Source organism: Geotrypetes seraphini, chromosome 4 (assembly GCF_902459505.1).
Source record: "Geotrypetes seraphini chromosome 4, aGeoSer1.1, whole genome shotgun sequence".
Classification (NCBI taxonomy): domain Eukaryota; kingdom Metazoa; phylum Chordata; class Amphibia; order Gymnophiona; family Dermophiidae; genus Geotrypetes; species Geotrypetes seraphini.
In genome coordinates this window covers 7,434,986-7,457,558 of record NC_047087.1, presented here as the reverse complement: position 1 = coordinate 7,457,558, position 22,573 = coordinate 7,434,986, and the positions used below count along the sequence as shown (strand labels likewise).

Below are 22,573 nucleotides of genomic sequence, written 5' to 3'. Positions count from 1 at the left end.
AGTTTCTAGGCATGAAAATACAAGTTTTCCCAGATAGTAGAAAGCAATTTCTTATTCAGAAACCAGGTGTTAGTCAGGGGAGTATTTTTTCTTTGCTTTCCATGAAAGTGTATTGTAAGATATGAAGATAAGGAATTTGTGTTCTTCGAACCATCTCAAACTTGCTAGTTTTCTGGCACTGAGAAGATTATATTGGGAAGGAACATCTAGTTAGATAAATGATTGACTCCCCAGGCAGACACTTAAGTTTTTCTTTGAGTTAGTTTATAATTTCTTTATTTCGATGATCCTCCCTGAAGCTCAGAACAGGTTACATCAAGACATTCACAATGTAGACATTATACATGGGGAAAACTGTTGAAATTTCACAGAGACTAAGTTAGAGGTTGGTCATTAAATACAGGGGTACAAAGGCAGGTTACAGAAAAGGGGGGTAGTCTGTCAGTCTGTTTGGATGAAAAGAATGGTCTTTGCTATTTTTTGCAGATCACTCGGGGCTTCTTTTACTAAGGTGTACTAGCGATTTTAGCGCGCGCTAAACCTGTGCTACGCTTCTAGAACTAATGCCAGCTCAATGCAGTTCAGCGTGTTAAAGCCCTAACACACCTTTGTAAAAGGAGCCCTTGGTTTACTCTTGGATCTAAAATATGAGGACTTGAGGTTGTTTGAGATTTGAACTTCTTTTTTGTCAAATTTTCTCTCTTAAATTGCTCATGTAATTTTTTGATAATTTTCTAAATGATAAATACATTTTTTTTTAAGTTCACTTATACTAATCAGCTTTTGCTTTAAAGCCTTTTTCTTAGGCTGCAGTAGATGGCACATATGGTCAAATGGGTATTTGGATTAACATTCGTAAGCTCTTTGGATGATTGGACTAAAACATTTTTAGACTGATTTTGTTTTATTTGTAAGCTGCATTGGCCCTTAGAATTTTGCAGGATCTCAAAATGTAAATAAACATAAAGATGCAAGTGCTGAATTAACACTTCTCATGCAGATGATAACAATAATGATGATCAAGTACATAGAAGTCAAGTGGTTCAGACTTGTTTCCATCAGCTGAACAATCCACTTCTTGCTAGTGGGGATACTCTGTACAGATTAATGACTTGCATGGGTAACAGTCATTTTCAAAATTTACCCCCTCGTTTACTAATGCGTAGCACAGGTTTTAGCACCAGCAGTGCTGGTAACGGCTAAAACCTGCTCTATGTGTTAGTAAAAGAGGGGTTTAGTTTTATTAAAGCAAAGTGGATTGAATTGTAGAGCAATAAAGTTATTGTAGTTGCAGTACTTTACACAGAAAGTATTATCGAGCAATTACTTTTACTTAAGTAAACATTTAAAAATATACTTTTTTTTTTTATAATTCTTTATTCATTTTTTTCATCTTTCAACAAGTGCACAATACACATAACAATTAGCAAATCACTTGAAAAGCTTATCAACAATGTCTTTACATAAATAATAATCCCTCCTCCCCCTTCCCTCCATCCCTGATATTAATTTCCAAATAACTCTCCAATATCCTCCCACCCCGCTTCTACTATAAAATGGTGTATCATTCACAGAAAATATGGTATTTAATCTTGACAATACAATGCTAATGGCTCCCAAATTTTAATAAATTTAAAAAAAATGTACTTAATACTTGCATTTATTTTTACTAAATTACTTTGACCTAGTACTTTGGCACAACACTTGTAGATGGAGATGCATCTATTTACAAAGTAATTGCTCCTCAGAAGGGAGCCAGGGATTCAGATTGTCAGTCAGGCTTCAGAAACTCATTCTTACATTCTCTGAGATTCAGGGACTCGTATCTTCACTTGCTCAGGCCAGGATTAGGAGCTCTGACCTCTTAAAAGCTTGCAATTTTTTTTCCCAGTTTATTGCTAGCCATTTCATTCGCCTGCCTCAGTAACAAGCAGGGTTAAGAGCCTAGCTGTGATGTTCTATGGATAGATGACTCCTTATGGTTCAGTCTAGGGCTGTGTGGAAGCGGTGCTTACAGTGGCACATTTCTTCCTGGTAAATGTGATCAAAGAGGCTGTTTTGTGCCACTGTGAAATGCTGCTTCCAATCCCCAGCTATACCTGCAAGAAAGAAGAGCGTTCTGGTTCAAACCCAAAGTGACTCATAAGTAGGGCAGGATTCATTCTTTGAGGACCCCTAGGTGTACAATTGCACTAGGTTCCCTGGCCCTGCCCCATTTATTTACTTCTTTATTTCCACTTTGATTGTTTTTGAATTTTAAAATAAAAGAAAACAACAAATTACCATACCAGTGCCAGTGTACAGGTTTTTTTTTTTTCCTAGCCAGGGCTAGGCAATTCCGGTCCTTGAGAGCCACAGGCAGGTCAGGTTTTCAGGATATCCACAATGAATATATGAGATGGATTTGCATGCACTGCCTCATTGAGATGCAAATCTATCTCATGTATATTGTGACCAAACAGACACAAGGCCTGTCAAGGTCCCAGCTAAGGTAAAAGATAAAGTAACAATAAAACCCCGGAAGAAAAATTCCAGGATTTCTCAGGAATTTATTGTGAGCAACAGGGTCAGTGACCACCAGGTGGAGCCTGACTTATCTGGGGATGAGATAGGTGAATTATGTACAACTCACCACCAGGGGAGCTCTAGAGGACCCTGGGCTACTACTGACTCACCTAGAGCAGGGCACGCCCCAAAGGTAGTTAAGCCAGCAGTGGCATTCAGACCAGCAAGCCGCTTAGGGAGGAAGTTTAGGCCTTGCCTCCCCAGGGACCCTGCCGAGCCAAACAGGGGCGACTGGCCCCAACCTATGGAGGTTGAACAGCCAGAGGATTTGTCTGACCTGTTTGAAGAACCTATGGACTTCCAAGAGTCTTGTGCTGGCTGTGAGTGTAATTTGCCTGAACCTATGCAGCTGAACCTGACTTTGAGCCACAAACAGTGAGTGTGTTTTGGACCTGTTTGTGTGCTGTGTATTTTGTTTTTGAATGCTGATTTTGTGAGAAAGCTTAGAGAGAGCGGGGAGAGGTTTTGCTTCCATTCTGGGAGGGAATTTGAAAGCCTTTTCTGAAGGCCTTTGTTTTTGGCAAAACCTATGACTCTCTCTTTTTCCTGGCAACCATATTCTGATTGCCAGAGGCTTTCCTTCAATTGCTGCAAGGACTATAAATTAAGGAAATCTTGAATGCTGAACTGTATTTTTTGATGAAGTGAAATACCTGCTTTTCAGCAGGCAGAGTAAGCTCTATATTGAGCTGAGGTCTCAGGGATAAGTGGGACTTAAGAAACACAGAAAGAAAGTTGCACTGTATTGTGAGCGGCTTTATTTTCCTGCCTTTTTCTCTTTTGGCAGTTTGTTTGTTTTTTAGTTTTGGTTATTAAGGCTGTGTGGAATCCTGACTGAGGTTATAAAGTCTGAGAAAGTACTTACCTGCCTTAAAGAATTAAGTAAAAAGAACTTTGCCCTGACAAGCCACAATTGTTGGAACTTTATTTGTGTTTGATTGAATTTTTCATTGCTGCTATAAACTCCAGTCCTGCAGGGTGACTCCAGGCCGGGTCACACGCGATTGCATTATTGTTTGTAGCCATCAAATTTTCTACAGAGCCCTGCTCTGGGTAATACTGGTGGCCACAATATCTATTATGAATATCCTGGAAATCTGACCTGCCTAAGGCTCTTGAGGACCGGAATTGTCTACCCCTTTTCTGAGCAACCCCCAAACCGCTCTGAACACATCTCCCCTTCCCACCTACTTGCCCAGGACTCTCTGAACCCTTTCCATACATATACAAAAGTGTACTGCAACCATAATTCATCATCCCTTCAGGTCCAGTAGCAGCTCTCCCTTTACCATCCTCCATTTCCAGTCCAGTCTGGCAACTCCCCTGACCAGCAGAAGCAGTGCCCCCTTCCCCTTTCACCCCTAACATCAGCAGCTCCCCCTTCATCATCTTCTGTTTCCAGTCCAGTGTGGCACTTCTCTATCCCACTCCAACCAGTAAAAGCTGCTCTCATTTCCCCCTAACCAGCTCTAGCTCTTATTCCCCCTCTCAGCTCCCCTTTCCACCTCCAACCAGTGGCAACAGCACCTTCCCTGGATTAGCAGCAGCTCAGTGTTTTAACTTGCCTGCAGCAGTGTCAGCAGCATCAGTACAACGATTCACTTAGGCAGCCTTGGGTCCTTTGATGGGTCGTGCCCGCCTCGACCAAGGCTGCCTAAATGAATCACTGCTCTGACGCTGCAGGCAAGTTAGAATACCGAGAGCTGTTGGGAGGGGAGGAAGCCACTGTTAGTCTGGAGGGGGAGGAGAGGAAAGCAAAACCGTGGCTGCTGCACAGGAGGGAGGGAGACACGCGGGTGTCCAGCTCATTGGCCTAAGGCATGTGCCTACTGGGCCTACCCTTTAATCCAACCCTGCTCACAAGCACCCATCCTCTGCCTTTCTAAACTCCAATGTTGCAACACAGCGATCAGCTGGCTGGGAGGCAAACTCTCCCTTTAAAGATAAAGTGCTGCTTTAGTTGGGGGAGAGGGGGATATTGTCTTAATTCTAGGCTTGTTTAAGCCTTTACTCTGATAATACTATGGCCAGGTGCAAGAGTATGGGACACTATAAGCGAACCTTCAGTCTTATATAGCCTTTAGTTAATTTTCAGGTTCCTAATCTGCCCCCAGCCCACAACAACATGCTTTTAAATGTTAAACTTTGGGTGGAGGGTATAGAAATAAATACCCCCCCCCCTAATAATAAGGGCAGTTACCGAAAGTTATTTACTCAAGTAAATGGGCTTATCCACTCCTCCTGTGGGTAAAGGTACACATTGATGGTTCATTGAGTTTGAGCTTCTGTCAGGTTCTGTTTTGCTTTGATTGCAGCTGCTCTTTATTGGGAAATGCTCAAAATCTAATGTCGGCGATTAGTACCAATGTTAGTGAATGCAGAATGCTCAGAGGGCTGTAGAGTGTGAGACCATGTGCGTGCCAGAAATTAGCACAAATAGCATGCAAAAGATAATAATAATAACAACAGTTTATATACTGCAGGACCGTGAAGTTCTGTGTGGTTTACAATGATTAAAAGGTATTACAGATCGAGTGGAATAAACAAAGTTCAGAGTTAGTGAATAACAGTTCTAAAGATCATTTGTTGAGGACTAAGATTGTATAGGTCAGTTACCTAAAACAGATGTGTTTAGGCATTTCCTGAATTCCCTATAAGTAGTAGACACAAGCAGTTGCTCCAGGTCTTTACCCCATAATGCTGCTTGATGTGAGAAAAGATGTTGGTGATGACTTTTAAATTTACAACCTCTAACCGATGGAGAAACAAAGTTTGGATGTGAGGTTCTTCTGAATCTGTTGGTTGTGAAGGAGAAAAGGTCTGTTATATTTGGGGGCTAAGCCGTAAAGTACCTTGAAGTAAAAACAACCAAACTTGAATTTCACACGTGCCTCCATCAGCAACCAGTGCAGAAGTCAATAGTAAGGTGTCACGTGATCAAACTTCTTCAGTCCACAAAGTAACCTAACTGCTGCATTTTGTACCAATTGCAATCGCTGCATGCTCTTCTGGGAGAGTGCCAAGTAGGCGATGTTACAATAATCGAGTTGACTCAGTATGAGGGATTATGTCAGAATTCTAAATGATGAGACATCGAAGTAAGCTCTGATGGACCGAAGCTTCCAGAGGGTGAGAAAGATCTTTCTAATCAGGGAGTCTACCTAGTCTTTCATGGTCAGGCTCTGGTCCAGTGTTACTCCCAATATCTTCATAGTGGGTTGAATGGGATAACTAAGGTTATTGATGCACAGTGATGCTTTAGTGTCAAGTGGGCATGGCAATGCTATAAAAAATTTTGTTTTCTCTGAATTTAGCTTTAGTCTGAATTCAGTCATCCATTGCTCCATCCGATTTAGTACTTCTGTTGCTTTGGGGGTGACTTCTGAGACAGAGGTAGTAAATGGGATAATTATCGTGAAGTCATCAGCGTAACTAAATAGTTTTATCCCTGGTTGGGACAATTGCGCACCCAATGAGGCCATGTAAACATTGAAAAGCAGTGGGGATAATGGTGATCCCTGATGGATTGCTCCATGTATCAGAGATATCATAATTAAAACGGACTTGGTAGGTGCGTGATATAAGGAAACCTCAAAACCAGTTTAATACATTTCTGATTCCAATTGCGTCTAAGCATTGTAATAGTTTCCCAAGGTCCACCAAATCGAAGGCAGAGCGCATGTCAAATTGCATGATTAGGGCATTGAGGCCCTTACTAAACAAGTAGCGCACATTGTCCAGGATAGCTGCAATTATCCCAGGACAAGCAGGCAGCATATTCTTGACTGATGGGTGACGGCACCGACGGAGCCCCGGTACGGACAATTTTAGAGTGATTGCACTCTAAGAACTTAGAAAGTTCTAGCTAGGCCGCACCGCGCGAGTGCCTTCCCGCCCGACGAAGGCGCGCAGTCCCCAATTTCTTAGTTTCCGCGGAGCTAAGAAGACACGTGTTTCCAACGGCTGTTGAATTCTCTTTTTTTCGCCTTCCCACTCGCGTATTTTTTCTCGTGAATTTCTTCACGTTTTATTATTTTCTTAATTTCTTGATAAAAATTTTTTTTTAAATGTCTTTTTTTTTCGACTTTTTTCGGTCGGCACCGGCAGGGCCTGTTGGCACCATCGAAGCCTCAGGCTTCGATTTTGCTATGGCCGTTTTTCCCTTCATGCCCCCTTCACCGGGTTTTAAAAAGTGTCAGCAGTGTGCACGCCCTATTTCTTTGTCTGACCCGCATAAGTGGTGCCTCCAGTGTTTGGGTCCGGACCATAGGGCAGAAACGTGCACCGCTGTAGTTCTCTTCAAAAGAGAACTTTGAAAAATCGCCAGATTCAACAGCGGATTCTTTTCGGTGCCGCTATGGAAGTTCCACCGGCATCGATTCCGGCAACTTCCTCTAAGTCGACACCGGTGGTTTCGACACCGCAAGAGATATCGTCGGTGTCGCACCCTGTAGGTAAGCCGGCTAAGAAGCCATCCCCTACTGTTCTTGGCCCGCCAGTTGAACAAGCAGTGAGCCAAGTCCTGCAGACTGCGCGCCGGCCCCGCAAATGCTCAGCTCCCATAGAAGTCACTGCCTCTTCATCGGCATCGACTTCGCCTGAGCGTCGAGCTGCACCGCAGGTACCGAGCAAGAAAAAAGCGGTACCGGTGCCATCGGGACCGTCTCTGGATGAGCGTATAGCATCCATCCTTCAGGTCCAGCTTCAGGAGCAATTACAACACCTGCTCCCGGCTCTGCTAACTCCGAACCTTCCGGTGTCGGTCCCCACTGAGCCTACAGTACCGATCGTCGACCAGCCTATGTTGTCGGCATCGACGTTATCGGCACCACTTAAATCTGCCTCTTCCATGTCTATGCCTATTTTATCGGCAGAGCCAAAGTCTCTTCGATGTACGGCTCACTCGGCCTCTGATCCGGTACCGCTCTGACACCCGTACCGCTTTACAGTCACAGGGTACGGTGTCGATGCGTTCAGGCAAATCCTGGGGTGTCCAATGTCGGTCCTCGAGGGCCACAATCCAGTCGGGTTTTCAGGATTTCCCCAATGAACATGCATGAGATCTATTTGCTTGCACTGCTTTCAATGCATATTCATTGGGGAAATCCTGAAAACCCGACTGGATTGCGGCCCTCGAGGACTGACATTGGACACCCCTGGGCAAATCGGTACGCAAAACCAGGCATACCGAATCCTCTACTCCTATATCTCAGGGCCGTCTTCCATCGGTATGTGACCCTGATTTATGGGATGATTCCGAGGATCCCCTCGGTACCGAGGAGGATTTTTCATCTGATGAGGCTGACCCATCGGTGCAGGATCCTGCTAGTAAGCCAGAGCACTCTTCCTTCACTAAATTTCTGAGGGAGATGTCAGACACCCTTTCTCTCCCCTTGGAGTCTGATTCTAAAAAGTCAAAAGCATTCCTGGATGCTTTGGACTTTGACCAACCTCCCAAAGAATTTTTAAAGTTACCCCTTCATGATATTAAGGGAAACTTTTTACAAAAATTTGGAAACTCCTCTCACCATTCCAGGAGCTCCAAGGAGATTGGAATCACTTTATAAAGTTATTCCTATTCCAGGGTTTGACAAACCTCAGCTTCCACACAAATCTTTGCTGGTGGAGTCAACCCTCAAAAAATCTGCAGGCTTTAGTGTGTATGCCTCTGTCCCTCCTGGCAGAGAGGGCAAGGCCATGGACAAATTTGGTAAACGGCTTTACCAAAATGCTATGTTGGCCAACCGTTCAGGTAACTATGCGTTCCACTTCTCCTTTTACCTGAAACATCTTATCCAGCAGATGGCCACTTTTCAAAAATATATTCCTGACCGCAAGCTTTCTGCTTTTCAACAATGCACTGCCAGTCTCTTGCAACTCAGGAAGTTTATGGTCCGTTCCATCTATGATACTTTTGAACTGACATCCCGAGCTACTGCTATGTCTGTAGCGATGAGACAATTGGCATGGCTTCGCGTCTCAGACCTTGATGTGAACCACCAGGACCGCCTTGCCAATGCTCCCTGCCTGGGTGATGAGCTGTTTGGTGAATCTCTGGATACCACCACTCAGCTTTCTGCCCATGAGACGAGGTGGGATACTTTATTGAAAAACAAAAAGAAACCCCCTCCTCCTTTTAGGCAGCAGACGTCGTATCAGAGGCGTTTTTCTGCTCGGCCGATTCAGCCTCAGCCTCGGAGGCAAAGGCAGCAACAACAACAGGCTCGCCAACAACAGCCGCCTGCCATGAAGCCTGTTGCTCAGCCTAAACTGCTCAGCCCTTTTGACTCGCTTCTCCAGGGCATTGCCAGTCTTCCTCCCTCATGTCCTCTTCCACAGCCCATAGGAGGTCGACTAAACATTTTTCTGACTCGATGGGAAGTAATCACCACCAACCAGTGGGTGCTCTCTATCATAGCCCACGGCTACTCCCTCAATTTTCAGACTCCTCCACCGTTAGGCCTGCCAAAAGAGTCTGCTTACAACAAGTCTCAGTCCCTCCTTCTCGCTCAAGAGGTTCGATCCCTCCTTCTTCTCAATGCCATCGAAGAAGTTCCTCAAGATCAGCGAGGTCAGGGATTTTACTCCCGGTACTTTCTAGTTCCCAAAAAGACCGGAGACCTCAGACCAATCTTAGATCTCAGAGATCTCAACAAATGTTTGGTCAAGGAGAAGTTCAAGATGCTCTCTTGCCACCCTCTACCCTCTTCTCACTCAGGGCGACTGGCTATGCTCCCTCGATCTAAAAGAGGCTTACACACATATTCCTATCCATCTGACGTCCAGGCAATATCTACGCTTTCTCATCAATCAAAATCATTATCAGTACAAGGTGCTACCCTTCGGTCTGGCCTCCTCTCCCAGGGTATTCACCAAGTGTCTGATTGTGGTAGCGGCCTATCTCCGCTCTCACAATTTTCAAGTCTTCCCTTATTTGGACGACTGGCTGATCAAGGCTCATTCTCCTCAGGCAGTTCTGCTTGCCACCAACCAGACCATTCACTTTCTTCAACTGTTGGGTTTTGAAATCAATCTACCCAAGTCGCACCTCATTTCAACCCAGCGACTTCAATTCATTGGAGCCATTCTGGACACTGTTCTGATGAGGGCATTTCTTCCATCCAACTGCCTTCAGACCATCCTTCATCTCTGTCAGCAGGTATTTCAACAGATTACCATCTCTGCCAATCACATGATGGTGCTATTGGGGCACATGGTGTCCACAGTACATGTCACCCCCTTCGCACGTCTCCACCTGCGTACTCCTCAATGGACCCTAGCAACCCAGTGGTCGCAAGCGACGGATCCTTGCTCACAACACATATCTGTGACCTCGTCTCTTCGACAGTCGCTTCTTTGGTGGTTGACATCTTCAAATCTATCCAGAGGTCTACTGTTCCATCTACCTCCTCATCATTTTGTGATCACCACAGACGCATCCCCTTATGCCTGGGGAGCTCACTTGAACGAATTCCAAACTCAAGGGTTTTGGACTGCCCAGGAAAAGAAACACCACATCAATTTCCTGGAACTCCGAACGATGTTTTATGCCCTCAAGGCATTTCAACATCTTCTCTTTCCTCAAGTAGAAACATAGAAACATAGAAAGATGATGGCAGATAAGGGCTACAGCCCATCAAGTCTGCCCACACCATTGACCCACCCTTATAAGTCTACTGGCCCCCTTAACTCTACTGATCTGCTCTATTAAGACAATATCCTAGCGACCCTATTCATTGGTATGACCCTCGCAGTGATCCCACATAGGTATCCCATTTATTCTTGAAGTCTGGGATACTGCGGGCCTCAATCACCTGTACTGGAAGCTTGTTTCAATGCTCTATCACTCGTTCCGTGAAGAAGTACTACTCATTTGCACAGACAATCAAGTTGCATTGTACTACATCAACAAACAGGGAGGGACGGGCTCTCTCCTGTTGTGTCAGGAAGCCCAACGGATTTGGTCTTGGGCGACAGCTCGTCATTTATTCCTGAAAGCTGTCTACATTCAAGGAGAACAGAATTCATTAGCAGACAATCTCAGCAGAATTCTCCAACCTCACGAATGGACTCTCGACCCCTTGACTCTCCAGTCCATTTTTGCCCAATGGGGCACTCCTCAAGTGGACCTTTTTGCAGCTCCTCACAATCATCAGCTGCCCCTGTTTTGCTCCAGACTCTACTCTCCTCACCGTCTGGCACCCTATGCATTTCTCCTGAATTGGACCAATCTATTCCTATATGCATTTCCTCCTCTACCGCTCATGTTGCGGACATTGTTCAAGCTCAGGAGGGAACAAGCCACCATGATTCTCATCGCTCCATGGTGGCCCAGGCAACATTGGTTCTCCCTTCTACTTCAACTCAGTTCCAGGGAACCCATAATTCTTCCACTGTTTCCTTCTCTGCTTACTCAGCATCCCTACTTCATCCCAACTTACAGTCTCTGCACCTGACAGCTTGGTATCTCTCGGGCTGACTTTGGCTCATTCACTCCTTTCTCAGCCTATCCGTTCTATCATTGATGCTTCCAGGAAACCGGCCACGCTTCAGTGTTATCAGCAGAAGTGGTCTCGATTTTCTTCCTGGTGTCTCTTACATCACCATAATCCCATGTCTCTAGCAGTGGAACTGGTGTTGGACTATCTTCTTTCCTTGTCTGACTCTGGTCTCAAATCTACTTCTATCAGAGTTCATCTTAGTGCTATTGCTGCCTTTCATGAGCCAATTCATGGAAAACCCCCTCTCGGCTCATCCTTTGGTTTCTAGGTTCATGAGGTGCCTTTTCAATGTGAAACCACCTCAAGCCTCCTCCTGTGGTCTGGGATCTCAATGTGGTTCTTTCCGCTTTAATGAAGCCTCCTTTTGAACCTTTGGCCACAGCGCATTTCAAATTCCTTACTTGGAAAGTGGTCTTCCTTATAGCTCTCACTTCTGCCAGGAGGGTCAGTGAGTTACATGCACTAGTGGCCGATCCAACTTTCACTGTTTTTCACCATGATAAGGTGGTTCTCCGTACACATCCAAAGTTTCTCCCTAAGGTTGTGTCTGACTTTCATCTTAATCATAGAAACATAGAAAATGATGGCAGAAAAGGGCTATAGCCCACCAAGTCTGCCCATTCCAAATACCCACCCCCCGAATTCACTCCCTTAGGGATCCTACGTGAGTATCCCATTTTCTCTTAAAATCTGACACGCTGCTGGCCTCAATCACCTGCAGTGGGAGTTTGTTCCAATGATCCACCACTCTTTCGGTGAAGAAGTACTTTCTGGAGTCGATATGAAACTTCCCTCCCCTGATTTTCAGCAGATGCCCTCTGGTGGTCGAGGGTCCCATGAGACTGAAGATCTCATCTTCCGACTCGATACGTCCCGTGATGTACTTAAACGTTTCAATCATGTCTCCTCTCTCTCTTCGTTCCTCAAGTGAGTACAGCAGCAGTTTATTCAGTCTTTCTTCATACGTGAGATTCTTGAGCCCCAAGACCATCCTGGTGGCCATTCGCTGGACCGACTCGATTCTCAGCACATCCTTCTGGTAATGTGGCCTCCAGAATTGAACACAATACTCCAAGTGAGGTCTCACCATGGATCTGTATAACGGCATCATGACATCAGGTCTTCTGCTGACGAAACCCCTACGGATACGACCCATCATTTGTCTTGCCCTGGAGGAAGCCTTCTCCACTTGATTGGCAGCCTTCATGTCATCACTAATGATCACCCCTAGATCACGTTCCACAGTGGTCCTGACCAAGGTCTCACCATTTAGTACATAATCAGTCCATAGTCCTACCTGTATTTTTTCCAAAGCCTCATTTTCATCCAGGTGAACAGGCTTTGCATACCTTGGACTGTAAACGTGCTTTGGCTTACTATCTTGAACGCACTAAACCTCACAGATCATCTCCCCAACTGTTTTTGTCCTTTGATCCTAACAAATTGGGTCATCCTATATCTAAACGCACTCTATCCAATTGGCTTGCTGCTTGTGTTTCTTTCTGTTATGCTCAGTCGGGCCTGACACTGGAAGGTTCCGTCACGGGCCACAAAGTTAGAGCTATGGGCAGCGTCTGTAGCTTTCCTCCGCTCCACTTCCATTGAGGAAATCTGCAAGGCTGCTACTTGGTCCTCAGTTCATACATTTACATCTCACTATTGTCTGGATGCATTATCCAGGCGGGATGGACACTTCGGCCAATCTGTTTTACAAAATTTATTTTCCTAATGGCCAACCTTCCCTCCATCCCGCATTTTGTTAGCTTGGAGGTCACCCATCAGTCAAGAATATGCTACCTGCTTGTCCTGGGATAAAGCACAGTTACCGTAACAGGTGTTATCCAGGGACAGCAGGCAGATATTCTTTCGTCCCTCCCACCTCCCCGGGTTGGCTTCTTAGCTGGCTTATATTAACTGGGGACCGCACGCCTTTGTCGGGCGGGAAGGCACTCGCGCACGCGCGGTGCGGCCTAGCTAGAACTTTCTAAGTTCTTAGAGTGCAATCACTCTAAAATTGTCCGTACTGGGGCTCCGTCGGTGCCGTCACCCAACAGTCAAGAATATCTGCCTGCTGTCCCTGGATAACACCTGTTACGGTAAGTAACTGTGCTTTACTGTCTCAGTGCTAAACAGAGGCCTAAAACCAGATTGAGTTTCATGCAAGAGAGAACTGGTCGAGATATTCCATCAGTTGGGTGTGTACCATTCCTTCCATGATTTTTACAATAAATGGGATGGATGCTACTGATCTATAGTTGGTTACTGATGTTGGTGATTCTTTATGATTTTTTGGGATTGGGGTTATTAGTGAGGAATTTTCCATTGTTTAGGTTATTGGTTAGGTAATTTAATAGAGATTAAAGTCTAATGGAGCTGCTTTCATAATATCTGGGGGACATGAGTTCAGGACACAGTATGATTTAGAGCAGGGGTGTCCAACCTTTTGGATTCCCTAGGCCGCATTGGCCGAAAAAAATGTTTCTGGGGCTGCACAAACACGCAAACGCTGCAGCAAAACAGAGGAAGGAGAAGGCAAACACCCAGGGGAAGCAGAGGAAAACACTGCATCGCCCTCGACCGGGGCCGCACAAAATACTTCACTGGGCCGCATGCGGCCCTCGGGCCTCAGGTTGGACACCCCTGATTTAGAGTATTTGTTATATAACTTGATGTAGTTATTCTATTCTAAATTGGGGAAGGAACTCCAAATCATGTCCGCTGGTATTTCATTTCTTTGTATATCAGTTGATTGATGTTCGTATTTGACAATTATCAAGTAGTTATTTCTTAGGTTTTTAATTTTTGAATCGAAATTTTGTGCTAGATCATTTGCTGAGGGTAACTTGATGTTATGCATGGGTTGAGTGTAGCGTGTGATGTCAAATAAATTTGTAACTATGTTGAACAGTTCTTTAGTGTTAGTTCCTTTTGAGCTAGTGTTTGATGAGTTAATTATGGATGAGCAAAATGTTTTACGTTTTTCTTTTTATCTGTTTGTAGAGTTTTATATTGGATCTCCAGTTGTCCCGGTCTGACAGCTTTCCCGTTTTTTTCCAGATTCTTTCTAATCGTTTTACTGATTGTTTCATTGTTAGGAATTCGATGTCAAACCATTTGTTGTATTTGTTTGAGCAGCTTTTACTATTTCGTTTAGGGGCAATTTTATCTAAAATGGATGTGCTAGTTTTCATCCAGTGATCATAGAAATCAACTCCTATCTTCGTTTGTAGATCATATTGTGACCAATATTCCTCTGGGTTGATATGGCCCCTTGTGAGGTGTTCTCTTTTTGTCCGTGGGCGTGTCTTAGATTTTAGCCGAGTCCAGAATAGATTGAAATAATAAGTGAAATGGTCGGACCAGATATCATGACACCAAGTACCGTCCGTAAGAGAGATGGGAGGATTTATGATCTCCTTTATGGACATCGCTACCACAGCTAAATGATGGCCTTTTTCATGTGTTTGAGTTGGTGAAGGGAGATTGTAATTGAGTAAAGAAAGAAAGTTTTTAAAGTCTTTCGCTTCTAGATTGTCTATTTCATCTAGATGTAAGTTTGTCTCCCGCAATTAGATTATATGATGAAGTGACTGAGTTATGTAGGACAAATTTGCAGAAGTCCTCTCTAGCTTTTGGGCAGAACATAGAATAATATACAAGAAAGGGAATCTTCTAGTTCTTTATTGCTAATTTTACAGGCTAATATTTCTAATTGGTTGGTCATTTTGGAATCCAATAGTTCAACTACAAATCCTTCCTTGGCGACAATTGCTAATCCTCCCCCTCTTCTTCCATCACGATCGCATTAATGGAAGTAAAACCCGGATGTCTCAATCTGTCCTCCTTTTTCTGGAGCCATATGGTAACTATAGCTATATGACAAAGCCTTTACAGCAGCCAAAAAACAATATTTCACGTGATGCATTGAACAGGCTGCCAGCTCAACCAAGCACCTGTTCAGCATAGTAAACAGCCTACTGCAACCCCCCTAAAGCAGAACTAGCCTAACCAGTTAAAACTAAACTGCAGTAGATTTTGCTGTATACTTTATCAACAAAAGTCTCCACCAGGATTTACAAGCAGTCTCGCCCAGTCACCAATCAGCTATAATTAGGAGTGCCCAAACTCGCTCCCTCCTGACTTAGACAAAAAGGACTAGTTTTTATTTATTTAGCCCGTCCACAGGTTACAAAGGTACATTCAGAGTATAGACAGAACAAAATTAGTGAAAGACATATTAGGCAATGAAAACAAAAACTGTGGATACAGATGTTCTGGAGATAATTTATTAAACACTGACATATAAAACCATGAAAATTCAATAAAAAATCCAAACGGTCTGTGTTTCGGCAAACACGCCTTCCTCAGGGGCCCAATGGTTTGCAAATTCACATATAAAGAATTGGACTGAAAACAGTCTATTGTCTTTAAACATATGAGCAAAGAACACCCCAGACAAGCTGAAGTAGCAAAAAAAATGAGGAAGGCGTGTTCGCCGAAAAACGGACCATGTAGGGTCCGGTTGGATTTTAATCACTGTATTTTTATCATTGTACTTTTTTCATTGAATTTTCATGGTTTTATATGCCAGTGTTTAATAAATTATCTCCAGAACATCTGTAGCCACAGTTTTTGTTTTGTTTTCATTGGTGGATTGTTTTCACTGTGGATCATTGGGTCTCCCCATTTTCTTTGTTGTGAGACTTATTAGGTAGACATAGCTTAGAAGAATTTGCAGCATTCATAGAAGATATTACATGGCATAGTATAGTTTTAGGACATCATTCACTGTACTAACATAACAATGGTAATAAAGCTTTAGTGTTGTAAGCGAGGACATAAATTGGTGATCGGCAGTTAAGTTGCCGTGAATAGCGTCGGTCATTAAGGAGCTGGATTTGTGAAGAGGAAGGTTTTCACGGCCTTCCTGAAGTTCCATAGACTATCTAGCGATCTAATGGACTTGGGGATGATGTGCCAAAATCTGGGTATAAACTGTGAATAAGAGTGTTTGCGGGCTGTTTCAGTTATGAGTGGACGGCCGGGTGGTAATGATAGCCATCTGTCTCTCTGCTTGACATCTCAGTGATCTGTTTGGGACATAAATTTGTAGTTTCGATGTCATGTAGTTCAGTGTCAACTTGTGGAAGGTCTTGAAGGCTAGGACCAAGGCTTTAAAGGCGCAGCGTTTTTAGATAAGTAACCAATGCATGGATGTTAGTGCTGGGGTGACATGGTCTCGGAAGCCTAGGTTTTTCAGGAGATGGATTGCTGTGTTTTGCACACCTTGGAAGCAGGAAAGGGTTTTTGCGGGTAAGCCCACTAGTAGTGCGTTGCAATAAACCAAGCAGGATAATACATAACGCATGCAGTAGTTGGGCAAAATCGTTTTCTGAAAAGTAAGCACGGATGCACTTCAGTTAACGGAGGTAGTAGAAGGATGAAGACACTAAGTTGGATACGTGATCTAAGAGTGATAGATATGAGTCCAAGATCACTCCTAGGATGTAGACGTTATCTTTGGCTGTAAGGGTGTCATTTCCCCAGGAGAAGGATGGGCGGGGGTATGTGCAGGTGTCTTTGTGTATCCAGAGGAGTTCAGTCTTTGAAGAATTAAGTTGAAGTTTATTTGCAGTCATCCAGTTCTTTATTTGTTAGGCAGCTATAGAGTTTTTTGTGTGTGTCACGATGTTGGCCCAAGGGAAGGCAGAGCTGTATATCGTCCGCGAATGAGTGGATTTTGATTTGGTATTTTCTTGTGATTTTGAGTACTGGTCTGACAAAGGTTGAATAGGAGTGGGGATAACAATGCACCTTGGGGCAATCCGTAGCGGAGTGTTTTTGGCTCAGATAGGGAGTGTCCCAATAGTACTCTCTGCGATCTTTCGTTAAGGAGGAGAGCCAAGCTGGTGCGATAGAAGAAGCGAGTAATCGATAGTATCAAAGGTGGCACTTAGGACTAATAGTATCAACAATGCATCTTTCCCCTTATCTAGAATTTTCCAGCAGTCGTCTACTATGTCTGGTAGCACTGTTTCTGTGCTGTGGTGTTTCCTAAATCCTGATTGGAAGTTGGAGAGGATGGCAGTTGTTTCTATGAAGTCTCTTAGTTGTGCGAGTATTATGTTTCAAGTATTTTTGAGACAAAGAAGTTTTGAGACTGGTCTATAGCAGCTTGGATTTTCCAGGTCCATGGTGGGTTGGTTTGTTTTTTTATTTTAGAACTAGTCTCGCTACAGCAGATTTCCAACACTGGTATTATGCCTGATTTTAGTGATTCATTTAATAGATGTAGGATGGAGGTCAAGAAGTTTTCATTGGTAGCTAGAAGTGTTGTGGATGGGCATGGGTCTAAGACTGAGGTTGTGGGATGTATGGAATCTTGAATTTTTCAGGTCATCTATGGAAACTGGTTTGAAGCTAAGGGTTTCTGTCTTTTGTTAGGTTGTTCTGTTGGAAAGATTTTGGGCTGTTTGACAGAGCTTTGGCCTCCAAGTCTAGTGTGTCTTTTATTTTTTATATCTACTTGTCATGGAAGAAAGTTGAAAGGGATTCACTGTCTAAGTTTGTTTGTTGGTTGTGAGGTGGTCCTTGGGAGAAGGACAACAAATTTTTCAACAGTGAGAAGATGGCCTTTGATCTGCTCGGGAACTTAGATATTAGATTAGTTCCATGTGCCTTTTTGCTTTTGAGTATCGCTAGTTTGTATTCTTTCAGAAAGCTTTTCCAAGTGGATTTGTCCTCAGTGCTGTGTGCTCTGCACCAAGTCCTTTTTGCTTTCCTAACTTTCCTTTTTAGGCCTCTCAGTTTCTGTGAACCAGGGTGATGTGAAGGATCTTGCGTTGGTTTTGACATCTTTGGCTTTTGCTAATTTCTTGTAGAGTGCCATATCTGTGCTTTCTCGTCTAATGAATTGGCCATGAGACCTATATTTAGGTCTAGTTGGGAAATGCCAAGGGACAAAGCGTGAAGGTTTACTGACTTTGGGTCGAGTGTTGCTGTTTTTTTTGCTCTTAATTTGTAGTCTGAAGATGATTGTGGTGGTCAGTCCAAGGGACCTGCAGGATGGTTAATGGAGTAGATGTATAATCATTTTGTGGGCCTTTTAAGATGAAGATCAAATCTAAAGTGTTCCCCGAAGAGTGAGTGTGGGAGTGGTAAGTATTACTGCTTTTTGGGTTCCTCTCCAGTGTCCCTTTAATGAAGGTTTATTATTAGATATGTACATCTATATTAGTGATTGCAAATTTGGGACCTGTTCAACCTTCTTTTTTGCTCGTCAGCTAGTGTTAGTTTTTGTGCAGCCCCAGAAAATTGGGGGGGGGGGGCAGTGCAGTCCAGGGAAGCCAAAAGGTTGGACACCCCTGGTCTAATGCCTGGCAACTAAAATTCAATGCAGAGTAATGCATTTGGGAATTAATAATTGGAAGGAACTGTATATGCTGGGAGGTGAGAAGCTGACTTTGGGATGATAGTGTCCAAAGATCTAAAGGTGAAAAAACAATGTAACAAGACGGTGGCTACTGCCAGAAGGATGCTGGGCTGTATAAAGAGAGGCGTAGCCAGTAGAAGGAAGCAGGTGTTGATGCCCCTGAACAGGTCGTTGGTGAGGCCCCACATGGAGTATTGTGTTCAGTTTTAGAGACCGTATCTGGCGAAGGACTTAAGAAGACTTGAAGCGGTCCAGAGGAGGGTGATGAAAATGATAGGAGGCTTGTGCCAGAAGACGTATGAGGAGAGACTGGAAGCCCTGAATATGTATACCCTAGAGCAGGGGTCCCCAAAGTCCCTCCTTGAGGGCCGAATCCAGTTGGGTTTTCAGGATTTCCCCCAATGAATGTGCATGAGATCTATGTGCATGCACTGCTTTCAATGCATATTCATTGGAGAAATCCTGAAAACCCGACTGGATTTGGCCCTCAAGGAGGGACTTTGGGGACCCCTGCCCTAGAGGAAAGGAGAGACAGGGGAGATATGATTCAGACGTTCAAATACTTGAAGGGTATTAACATAGAACAAAATCTTTTCCAGAGAAAGGAAAATGGTAAAACCAGAGGACATAATTTGAGGTTGAGGGGTGGTAGATTCAAGAGCAATGTTAAGAAATTCTACTTTATGGAGAGGGTGGTGGATGCCTGGAATGCGCTCCCGAGAGAGGTGGTGGAGAGGAAAACGGTGACTGAGTTTAAAGAAGCATGGGATGAACACAGAGGATCTAGAATCAGAAAATATTAAATATTGAACTAAGGCCAGTACTGGACAGACTTGCATGGTCTGTTTCTGTATATGGCCGTTTGGGGGAGGATGAGCTGGGGAGGGTGTAGATGGGCTGGAGTCAGTTTTAACAGAGATTTCGGCAGTTGGAACCCAAGCATAGTACTGGGTAGAACTTTGGATTCTTGCACAGAAATAGCTAAGAAGAAAAAATGTAAAAAAATTTAAATTGAATCAGGTTGGGCAGACTGGATGGACATTCAGGTCTTTAGCTGACGTCATCAACTATACTATCCCATTTCTAGAAAAATTTCTAGAACTCGGCGATTGGCTAGATCTACATCAGTCTGGATTCAGACCCAGTTCTGTAACAGAAACGCTCCTTGTATCCCTACTAGATGATCTTCACAGAAACCGAGACAGGGGATTTGCTTTGGTGTTAGTATGGCTAGACTTCTCAGCAGCTTTTGACACTGTGGATCAAGATATTATGCTAGCACATATGGCTCAATGACTTGCTCTACAGGGTTCTTTACCTTTTCTCATAAATTTGCCCTTGCTGTGATCCATGATCTCTGGAGAGATCAGTGTGCAGTTTACCATGCTGTTCTGGCTCATTCTGTTGAAGCTGCAATGCTGCTCCACACTGTCCAACTCTTCAGAGCTCAGGGAACAGTTGAGGAAGCCACAGAGTTTCTCAATGGAGCCCCTCAGGTCCTAGAAACAGAGAGGCCAAGAACTGAGAACAAGTGAAAATTGTAACTAGACCCCATATGCTGCAGCTAATGAGAGATCTCAGGGCCAGGAACCACCTCGGGAAGGATTTGGGCTAACTGGAAGTCTCCTGCATATGAAGAACCTGCAAGGTGTCCCATTTGCTAGAAGCAGCATAAATATCACTGTTACATCAGGCTCTCAGTATTCAAATCCAAACTCCACCAATATCTGTCTTCTCATTCCCTCTGTAATTCCCCCACCTGTGTAAAGATGCACCTTCTTGTCCAGTTTGTCTGTCTTGACTAGATTGTAAGCTCTTCTGAGCAGGGACTGTCTCCTCTGTGTTTTCTTGCAGAGCACTGCTTATGTCTAGTAGTAGGAAAAGGGAATGGGGACCTTTTTGGTGGCTTTGGCATTTCAAAGCTGAAGGCATTGGAGGATTAAGTGACTTGCCCAGGATTTGATCTCACAGCCTCTGGGTGCAGAGGCAGCAGCTCAACCAGTGAGCCACTGAACTAATCCCTTCCCTCAGTTTTTAAGTGCCTGTTTCCCAGTGTCTGTCATATTGGCATGAATTTTATCAAGCCTTTTTCTTGCATATGTGGCCACATACCGTACTTGTGTAAATTGTCTCATAAAACTGGTCAGTGTATTGCAGTGCACAAAGAGATGATGGTGTGAACTTTGTGGTAGGGCAGTTTGCAAATATATGTGTAAATAGATTATTAAAATGATTCGCTTGATCTCTTAAGTTCCTCGAGCCAAAATCACTAAACATCCTAATCCACTCTTTAATTATCGCTAAACTTGATTATTGCAACTCATTAATAAACATCACACAAAGAAAAGAAGCTTCTTCAAATAATGCAACACACAACTGTTAAACTTATTCATAACAGTAAAAACTATGACCACGTTACTCCTTTATTGATTAACTCACACTGGCTTCCAATCAACCACCGTATTACCTTTAAAATATTACTCCTAGTATTTAAAACTCTGTCCACCAATGAAGCACAATATATTAATTGAATGCTTATTCCTTATAATACACCACGCTCTCTCCGATCTACAATCCAAAAGCTCATAGTAGTCCCTTCCTTGAAAGTCATCGGAACCAGAAGCCATGATATGTTTTCGGTGATGGCCCTGCAATTCTGGAACACTTTGCCTCAATACATAAGGGAGGAAAATGATCTCAGCCGTTTTAAAAATAACTTAAACTTCCTTTTTAAAGATGCTTTTAATCTTTAAATTATATTCAAATTATAAAGTAGTTACCCTCCAGGATTATACTACTCCCTCCCTAATGTTTTTTTCCATTTATGGTTCTTTTTTTCTACTTTAAAGCACTGATTGGTAACTTTATTCCTCCATTCCTCGTATATCAACTAGTTTGTAAGTTTGTCGGTCCAACCCATTATTTTTTAATTTTAAATAGTATATCTAAAAGTATGTTTATTTTATTCTATTGTAACTCACTTAATAAATTTGAATAAGCAAATTATCAAATCAAAATAAAACTTGAAACTATTCTATACTCATACGTGAATAATTCAGACACAAACCTTTAAGTCTGCAATTTAGGTGCAATTTCTGCTAGTTATGCAAGAATTAAGTGTAAATAGGCTGCCCGACAAGACCATCTAAGCATCCAGCTAGACAAATATCCCAAATAGCAAGCATGGTGAAATTTGGATGCCATATAGTATATTTAAAACATCTTTAGAAGGAAACATTGAAGCAAACAGCATCTTTAAATCATAATCTCAAATTACAGCATTATACATGAAGCTGAAACAACCAAAGGTCATTGGTGGTTTGTTCCCCTTGCAGAAATCACAGAATAAAGTTGTCTAAGGCTTCCATAACAGTGTATAAGAAACAGTCCTAAGAACTAATGCTCCCTTCCATAGAACCAAGATCAATACTGCCCCTGGCACTCCACACTTCCATGAAGCCAGGACCAGTACTGCCTCCGGCTACCTGTTACACACCGCATCACATTAAAAATACTTTTTACCTACAAAACAAAAACACACAAACACTCCTGCTTTCATTGATAAACATTTGATTCCATACGATCCAACAATCAGAATTTACTAGTAACTTCTTTCACCCATGAAATATTCTACAATACCACCTGGAAGGTCATCTTCTCAGTTAACACACACTCGCTCTGGAACGTTCTACCAATAGACATCAAACAAGAAATCTTCCTTGAAAAATTCCGATCTAAAATCAAAACTTTTCGTTTTAAAGATGCCTTGAACACCTGAAGTTTCTCTTCTCCATCAGCTATAGACAAATGCTTCCTAAGGAGCAACTCCCTTCTTCCCCCTCATTTTTCTTTTATTTTTATCTCGATGTAATTTTATTCCCCAGTGTCCTTTTCCTTCTGATCATGTTAGTCCTCAAATCCTCACTTATTATTTTATTGCTTTATTTCCTTTTACATTATATTTTATTTTAAAACTTACTGTAAACCATGTAGTTATTACATGATAGACAGTATAGCAAATAAATCAACTTGGAAACTTCTACGGAACCAAGACCAGTACTGTACTCTTTCATGG

General features: G+C 43.2%; 1 protein-coding gene across 1 annotated transcript in view; it reads right to left on the bottom strand.

The window, feature by feature from the left end:
- Positions 1-326: 326 nt before the first annotated feature.
- LOC117358708 (sulfotransferase 2B1-like) overlaps positions 327-22,573 on the bottom strand; it is a 47,129-nt gene continuing 24,882 nt past the window's right edge. Inside the window, exons 5-6 of the mRNA XM_033940259.1 lie at positions 19,817-19,997; positions 327-2,099 (exon numbers count right to left, since the gene is read on the bottom strand). Coding sequence (XP_033796150.1) covers positions 1,984-2,099; positions 19,817-19,997 — 297 coding nt within the window. The 3' untranslated portion in view covers positions 327-1,983. The remainder of the gene's footprint in view (positions 2,100-19,816; positions 19,998-22,573) is intronic.